This window comes from Eubalaena glacialis, chromosome 6, assembly GCF_028564815.1.
Source record: "Eubalaena glacialis isolate mEubGla1 chromosome 6, mEubGla1.1.hap2.+ XY, whole genome shotgun sequence".
NCBI lineage: Eukaryota > Metazoa > Chordata > Mammalia > Artiodactyla > Balaenidae > Eubalaena > Eubalaena glacialis.
In genome coordinates this window covers 84,935,947-84,944,690 of record NC_083721.1, presented here as the reverse complement: position 1 = coordinate 84,944,690, position 8,744 = coordinate 84,935,947, and the positions used below count along the sequence as shown (strand labels likewise).

Sequence of the window (8,744 nt, the reverse complement as noted above, 5' to 3'; positions counted from 1 at the left end):
AACCTTGCAGGCGAGGAGAGAGTGAGATGATATATTCAAAGTGCTGTGAGAAAAAAACTGCCAGTCAATACTTTACCCATCAAAGTTGTCCTTTAGAAATGAAGAAGAGGACTTTTCCAGACAAGCAAAACCTGAGAGAGTTCATCACCACTAGAACTGCCTTACAACAAATGCTGAAAGGAATTCTTCAAGTTGAAATGAAAGGATGCTGTTAGTAACATGAAAATATACAACATGCTGGTAAAGGTAAGTATACTGTCAAATTCAGAATACTCTAATATTAGAATATGGTGCTGTGTTAATCACTTAACTCTAGTATAAAGTTAAAGGCCAAAAGTATTAAAAATAAACATATCTATAATAATTTGTTAATGGATACACAATATAAAAAGATGTTAAGTTGTGACATCAAAAACATAAAATGTGGGGGGAGAGTAAAAGGTAGAGTTTTTATATATGATCAAAGTTAAATTGTTATCAGCATAAAACAGACTGTTATATCCATAGAACATTTTGTGTAAGCCTATGGTAACCACAAATTAAAAACCTACAGTAGATACACAAAATATAAAGAGAAGGGAATCAAAGCACACCATTATGAAAAATCATCAATTCACAAAGGAAGACAGCAAGAGAGGGAAAAAGGAACAGGGGAACAAAACAGCCAGAAAGGAAGCAACATTTCATAAGGCTATAGCTGCCAGAGATAGTGATTCCTCTGATGGATCTGGGCAAAGTAAATTGAAAACCATCTGGAAAGGATTCTCCATTCTACGTGCCATTAAGAACATTCATGGTTCATGGGAAGAGGTCAAAATACCAATGTTAACAGGAGTTGGGAAGAAGTTGATTCCAGCCCTCATAGATGACTTTGAGGGGTTTAAGACTTCAGTGGAGGAAATAACTGCAGTGGTGGAAATAGCAAGAGAACTAGAATTAGAATTGGAGCCTAAAGATGTAAGTAACTGAATTGCTACAATCTCATGATAAAACTTTTCAGTATTTTTTTCTCTCTGTGCCTCATTTTGAATTTGAATTTGAATTGCTATGGCTTCAGGTTCACTGATTTTTTTTCTTCTGTCGTATCTTATCTGCTGTTAATCTGATCTACTACTTTTTCATTTTACATATTGTATTCTTCATCTTTAGAAGTTCCATTTGGATCCATTTTGCATCTTCCATTTCTATCTCAGGTGTTCCTTTACCTTCTTAACCATATAGAATGTATTTATAAAACCTGCTTTAACATTTTTGTTTTCTCATTCCATCATCTCTGTCATTTCTGGGTCTGTTACTATTGGTTGACTTTTCTCTTGCTTGTGGATCATATTTTCCCACTTCTTTGCATACATGGTAATTTTTTTATTGGATGCCCGACACTGTGAATTTTATACTTGGGTGCTGGGTTTTGTTTAATATCCTCAATTAGTGTTGGATTTTGTTCTGGTGTACAGTTAAGTTACCTAGAATCAGTTTGTTCTTTTCAAAGCTTTCTTTGAAGCCAGAGTAGCCTTTAGTCTAGGGCGAATTTAGTCTCACTACTAAGGAAATACCCTTCTGGTATCTCTAGTTGATGCCTTAGAAATTATGAGATCTTTCTACTCTGGCTGCTGGAACACAAACTATGCCCAGCTCTGTGTGAATTCCAGGAATTGTTCAATTTACTGCCTTGTGGTGATCCTTTCCATGGCCTCAGTAGTTCCCTCTCACACATGTGCAGGTCACTCAGCCAAAGGCTTAAGGGAATCCCTCTGAAAATATCCAGAGCTCTTTCTTTGTGCATTTCCCTCCTCTCCAGTACTCTGCCCCCATGAGTTCTAGCTACATTAACCTCTCTGAACTCCCGTTTACATTTTTAGCTCAGAGAGTTCCTTCTCCCTGCACTGAGTCCATCCAGGCAGTACACTGAGTCAACTGTAAAACTCACCTCATTTGTTTTCCTTCTCTCAGGGGCCACAGATCTGTTCTATCTGCTGACCAAATTCCAAAAACTGTTGTTATATACTTTGTCCAGTGTTCTAGCTGTTAAAGGCTAGAAAGTAAATCCAATCCCTATTATTCAATCATGTCTGGAAGCAAAGTCAGCTCACGGAAATCAGACAGGAATCACCCCTTTTATTTAAAATACCACTAATAATTATGGCAAGTATTATTAGTCAGGACAAAAAAAAAGAAAAAAGAAAAAAAATCAAGGTAACACTACTATGTATTTAGCAAATACAAACATACTACCTATATTGTGCCAAGACTATTTCTGGTCATGCGAGTCTTAATGCAGTTGTTTGAGGGTTGTAATCAAGAAGAGTAAAATGTTCCAGTCCTCAACACACAGGAGATCTTGGGGAACCTATGTACAGAAACCAGTGAGAGGATGGTCCACACTTCTCTGCCTATTTTAATCAACACTTAATCATGAAGTTACAATCATGCTGCCCTCTTATTCTTCATTTTATTACCACTAAAGATCCTATATATCATATTTTTCTTATTTTTAAGTGTATACTGTTCCTGCATGTTCACCACAGAAAAAAACCAGAACATACAGATAAACTAAAATGGGAGGAACATTCACCCAAAATTTAGATAGAGATTACAGGAGATAACAATTAAAATACCATAAGACATTTTAAAAAACTAAAACTCCTTGGTGAAATTTAATAAACCAAAACTACCAAAAATATGAATGACCATTTAAATAAATGTGATCATAATTATGAAATCTGTTTGATATGGAGCTAAAATTAGGAAAAAATGACAAATGAAATTGAATCAAGAGCCAAGAACCCAGAAATAGATTCAAAACACCAGACCTGAAGCACCTACTACACAAAATAAGTAACACATATGAAACATTAAATAAATATTGGCAAATGAATTAATATTGTCTTTAACACACACTGTTCACTATTTTAAGCTGCAGGTGTATTAAAGAACTAAATATTTAAATAAAATTTTTATTTTAGTATATCATAGATAAGTTTAAGATTATTAAAGAAAAATAAAATGCATTTCTATTATAAGAGATATATTTTATACATAGATATATACCAAAACCTCAGTGCAATGAAATGGAATAGGACCCAACCACAAATATGCAGACTGGGGAAAAGTATACAAGGCAAATGTGACTGAAAAAGCTCATTAAAATTCTGAGAATTTGAACCTTATATAAAAGAGCAGGTCTCAGCAGCCACCACAAATGTAAACATTTTTAAAGTATCATTATCGCCCAGACTTTGGAAATAAATACACCTAGGTGTCACATTTGCATTTCAAATTGGTCCAATTTTTCTTAGCACCAACTGGCAGTCTACAAAGCTGTTTACACATTGACCTAATTATTTCACTTCTAGGAATACAGCACCAAAGAAGTTTGCATTCTGGACAAAAGCTTTTATGCTAGTACTGTTTTGAATAGTTTAGACAAACAAACCTTAGAAAACTGAGAAACTTCAAAAACTACAGCTACAGTAAGTATTTAATCAAACTAAGACACTTTAGTTTGATGGAATACTATACAAAACCATATTAACAATTTTAACCACCTATTGAGCACTTGCTATGTGTCAAGTACCGTGCTGGGTGTTTTAAATATCCTATTTTGTATTTTCATTTAATTGCTTAATAGTCTGTATCTTAGGTACATATTTACAAATGGAGAAATTAAGGCTCAGAGAGGTTATGTAATGGGCTCTGCAATTAATAATAGCAGACAGACAAATCAGGTCTGTCTGACTCCAATACCTTTCAAAAACTCTTGCCACTTTATCATGGAGTTGCAGGATCCAAATAGGGCAAACCCCAAAATTTGTAGAAAAAGTCAGAAGACATAAACCTTTGAGACCAAAAGGATGCGGTATTCAAAATAAAATTCTCTATTACTGGCCGCCTATAGAGATCTTCTCAGGAAGATTTGTAATTTTTTTCCCTTAAATTTATCTATTTTATTTTTGGCTGTGTTGGGTCTTCTTTGCTGTGCGCGGGCTTTCTCTAGTTGAGGTGAGCGGGAGCTACTCTTCGTTGCGCTGTGTGGGCTTCATTGTGGTGGCTTCTCTTGTTGTGGAGCACCGACTCTAGGCTCGTGGGCTTCAGTAGTTGTGGCATGTGGGCTCAGTAGTTGTGGCGCACGGGCTTAGTTGCTCCGTGCTATGTGGGATCTTCCCGGACCAGGGATCGAACCTGTGTCCCCTGCATTGGCAGGCGGCTTCTTAATCACTGTGCCACCAGGGAAGCCCCAAGATTTGTAATTGTGATTGCTATACAAATTTTCAACACTGTACTCTTTTTTAATCACCCAAATACCAGTGTTTTTGTTGATGTAATACCATTTTTAATCAAAAGCTTCATGCACCCTACTTGGCCCTCTCTCCAAACCCTTTCTCTGTACTTTCTCTGCCTCTTTGACATGCTTGTCACAAATCCTCCCTCTCATTCAATCAGTTCCTGCCAGTCGCCCCCCTCCCTGCCTCTTCCCATCACATCTACCCATCCCCCATGCCTCCCCACCAAAGAAGCAGATCTCTCTGCTGCGGAAGGGACCAAGCACATCTTTCAAGAGTTGGGAAAGAGAATTCAAAACTGCTGCGACAAGTGGTCCTGAAAGCTCACTTCTGAGAGCTGAGCAGGGCAGAAAGACACTGAAGCCGGTGGATCCGGCAACTCCAGGAGACCACTATGACCACAGCCCCCTTCTCCAGACGAGGGAACTGAAGTCCAAGGGAACAGCCACACCAGGAGTGACCAGTGGAATGTTTAAAATTTTTTTTTATGTGAAATATAATAAATATGTAGTTTCAATGGTTTTATTTTATTTCACAAATTCTGAGATAAATACAGAAAGACCAATATTGCTATTATGCAATCATAACCTGTACATGCGTTGTTGATGAATGTAATTGCTTCATCAATTCCTGTGAAGGGACCCAGAATGCCTTTGATATGTCGAAGGCATGAATTTAAAATGTAACTGGTTGGGGAGGAACTGTAGATATTTAAATGATCTGAGAATCATCAGGAAAACCTTCAGATACAGATTGATAATGAAAGAGGAGAGAAAGAACCTACCCGCATTTACCTAGGACTGTCCACAGGAGAGAGACAGGACTTAGCGAATTCTAATCCCTACAAAAGTGCACCTCATAGTGGAGGAGAAATTCTCCATGCTCTGTCATAGCCAAGCTAATGCAATGGGTGCATGTGCGTGCGGGTTCACACACACACATACACACACACACACACACACTGGGCTGAACTCAAGAGGTACAAACAGGAAATGGCTTTATTTTTCTCCTAACACTGTCCTTTAACATGCCTCACCGGATCTCTTTTTTTAGCCCCTGGACAGAATCTCAGGAAGATCTTAACGTTTTTCAGGCTCTTGTGGTTATAGGAATAGCCTCTACTGTGGACCTTAAAAAAGTCCAGTCCATAGTAAGTTTAAAAACTCACATCCGATTCAATACTTCTCTCCACCTCCCCACCGAGGCTTGACCAGTGGCTTGGGAATCAACACTGGGTAAGAACACATTTGTGGTCTGCAATGTCAACTCTTGTTTCACCTCATCCACCTCATCTTCTGGCTCTTCCAGGATCGGGTTAGGGGAAAGGGAAGGGGAAGGGAAGGGAAAGGTCTTTTAACTCAGGCTGGTGCAGTTTGTGGTCTCTCTTGACTAACTTAGTTGGCTGAGGTTCACATACCAGGTCTTTAGAGGAGAAACTTTTGTGGGTTCTTCAGAGGCCACCATGGTATCTTTGTAGTGCATGGCTCCCTGATGTGGGTGATGTCCTGTACTCTCTGGTTAATCTACTACAATCCACCCCTGCATCTCCTGACCTCTGGAGATAACCACCACTTCCTCATACTGCTGGAGCCCTGACAGATAGCCCTCTGGGACAGGACCCCAGCAAGGCAACTGAAAGCCCACTGCCCACTTCAGCTTCCATTTGGCCAGGGAACTCACCATCCTTACCCCACCAAACTGTTGCCCTCTCTCTAACTACACCATCATAGTCTTCTCAGCCTGCCTCCTACTTTCAGAATTCTTCAGGCTGGAAGAAAACACTGGTCCCTAACTTCACTCCCAGGGTCTGTATGTCAGGCTTCCCTCAAACTCTCTTAGCCCTAAGCTCTGGTTCTATGGAAGCATGGGGGCTGTAATCCCTTGTCAGTCCATCACTTAACCATATCACTCCCTCCTAGGCAGACTCTCAAATGAGCCCCCTTTGAAATCCTAGTCTCCTATGAGGCTGGAGGTGGGTGACAGAGGCTGATAGTCACAGGACCATCTCTGCCATCTTTTAGGAGGCCCTAAAGGTATGTCTAACAACATTCTTTAGAAGGGGGAGAGGTGTTTATCACTGGCTTTGAGAATTTAGCCGAAATTTTGAGACATCAGAAAAATCCCATTTCATACCCTTTTATAACAGCAATTCAGTTCTATTTCTTTTTTTGTTGTTGTTCATAATTGAGATTTTATTGGTTGTTTTGAGGATCAGTACACAGACATTTCAATTTGTACACAATTCTCAACATACGTACCAAAAACCTGAAAAATCATGTAGTTGTGATTCGTTTCTGAACAGTTATTCCAGTGACTTTCCAACTTAAAATTTGGGGGCAAATTTTCCTTCACAGGATATCAAGTACCAATATCTTCAAATATTGATATGCTGTTACATCGTAAGTCCCACTAATTCACAATTTAATATCATATACACTACATACTCAAATTGTCAATCGTTCACAGCACATGAACAGTTACTAGAAGAACTGGACTACCACGACCAAAGATGTTACAGAGTGCACAAAATTCTGCCCAGGAGAGCCAAGATCAAGGGGTGAGTGGTTTGCTTTAGGAAACAATTCTACCAAAAACAACGTGGGAAGAGAAGTAATTTAAAGTGTTTAAGACATTAAATGCACAACTGACTCCAAACTGCCATTTAGTATGCTTTGTATTATAGGATATAAAAGCTACCCCCCATCTGTGGAATGTTAAGTTGACACCCAAGACAATCAAAGCCTCCCATATTCAATATCCCACTATTCTCTGGTTGTACCAAAAAATAAACAACCAGCAAATGATTTTACCTCTTAAAAAAAAGCATTTACACTTAAAAAAATGGGATGAGGTGGGATTCCTTCCTTTTTAAAAATGTTTCTAGAGCTACTAAAAAACTTGCATTTACAAAATAGTTGATAAAAATATTCCTCTGATTGTACAAGAAGGGAAACAGGGACCACTGATAGGACCAGGTGTGTGATATTAATCAGACTTGGCTTCTTTCTCGCCTGCTTCATCAGAAGCTGGGCTCTCCTCATTTTTAGTTTCTCCATTTTCTGCAGGTAAGTCTTCTTTAGTCTCTTGGTTAGCCACTTCAGCCTGTTTTCCCTTTGCTCCCCTTTCCCCTTTTGTTTGCACTTTTTTGTCGGAAGATTTATCCTTTCCTGCCGCCTTTTTTGGCTTCGTTTCCACTTTTGCAGGAGCCGGTTTAGCTGACAACTTCGCCGATCTCCTCTCGGGCTCCTCCTTCGCCGCCCCCTCGGCGTAGCTGACCTTCCTCGTGGGCATCGTGGCGGCGGGGCAGGCGCGTGCCGGGTGCCTGCGGGCCGCGGCGCGCTGAGAGCCTTCGCGAAGCGGGGCTGCCTGGCCGCTGCCGCTCCTCCCGCTGCCCGAGCTCCAGTTCTATTTCTTGACATGGTTATTGGTTACTCAACTGTGTTCACACTGAGAAAAATTTATTGAACTGTGTCTATGCTTTGTGTATTTGTCTTTTTGTAGGTTATACTTGCGTAAAAGTTTACTTACAGGAAATGATTCTGAACCCATTGTGTGTTGGATTCTGTGTCAGGCATTTTACATATCTTATCTCATTTAATCAGGCTGACTACCATTCATTAAGCACCTATCATATGTCAATACAATGTTATATTCTTTCTTTTAATTTTTATTGTGATATATAACATATACACAGAACATGTTCAGTTTAACAAATAAAGTGAACACACCTGTAACCACCACCCAGATAAAAAAATATATTGCCAGCACCCCAGAAGCCCCTCATGTATCCTTTCTTGGTAACAACCCCCTGCAATATTCTTCATATGAATAATTTGATTTAATCCTTACAACAATCCTGGGAAATTATCAGTGGTTGCAAGCTGGAAAATTCCCAGAGCTCACCTAGATCTAGGACACATTTGAGTTCTGATCAGGCAGAGTGCAGAAACCCCACTGAGCACCTGGGTCATTCAGTAAAGACCCCAGAAGGGGTTTAGGTCTTTCTCTGTCTGACTTATTTCATTTAACATAATGCCCTTGAGGTTCATCCATGGATCCAAGCATCTTAATCAGAAATTGAGTCTTAAGTCCCTGTTCAGTTTCTATGATACTGGGTTCTGCCCTGCTCTCCATACCCAGAGGGTGGACCAAGCTCTTGAGGTCCAGTCCCTGGACCCATAGCTCCTGCAATGTTCTGCTTATCTCCTTAGCACTGAATTCCTAGATGTGCCTGGACACTGGCCACTAGAACTTACTCCTTTACCTGCCCCACCCTCATGAGTCCCTAGGCTCTGGTTCCAATCACCCAGGGTCTGGCTCGCTCATTCATTCAACAAGCATTTATTGAGCACCTACTATGTACCAGGCACTAAGCAAGGTCCTGGAGACACAGCCATGGACAGGACAGACAGAGTCACTTTTCCAAATAAGTTGTAGTCTACTGGGGGACACAGACAAGTCATA

At 39.9% G+C, this 8,744-nt stretch overlaps 1 protein-coding gene across 1 annotated transcript; it reads right to left on the bottom strand.

The window, feature by feature from the left end:
• Positions 1 to 7,201: 7,201 nt before the first annotated feature.
• On the bottom strand, positions 7,202 to 7,571 carry LOC133093486 (non-histone chromosomal protein HMG-14-like). The gene has a single exon (XM_061193360.1). The coding sequence runs from the start codon at positions 7,569 to 7,571 to the stop codon at positions 7,266 to 7,268; it is 306 nt and encodes a 101-aa protein (XP_061049343.1). The 3' UTR covers positions 7,202 to 7,265.
• Positions 7,572 to 8,744: the final 1,173 nt, after the last annotated feature.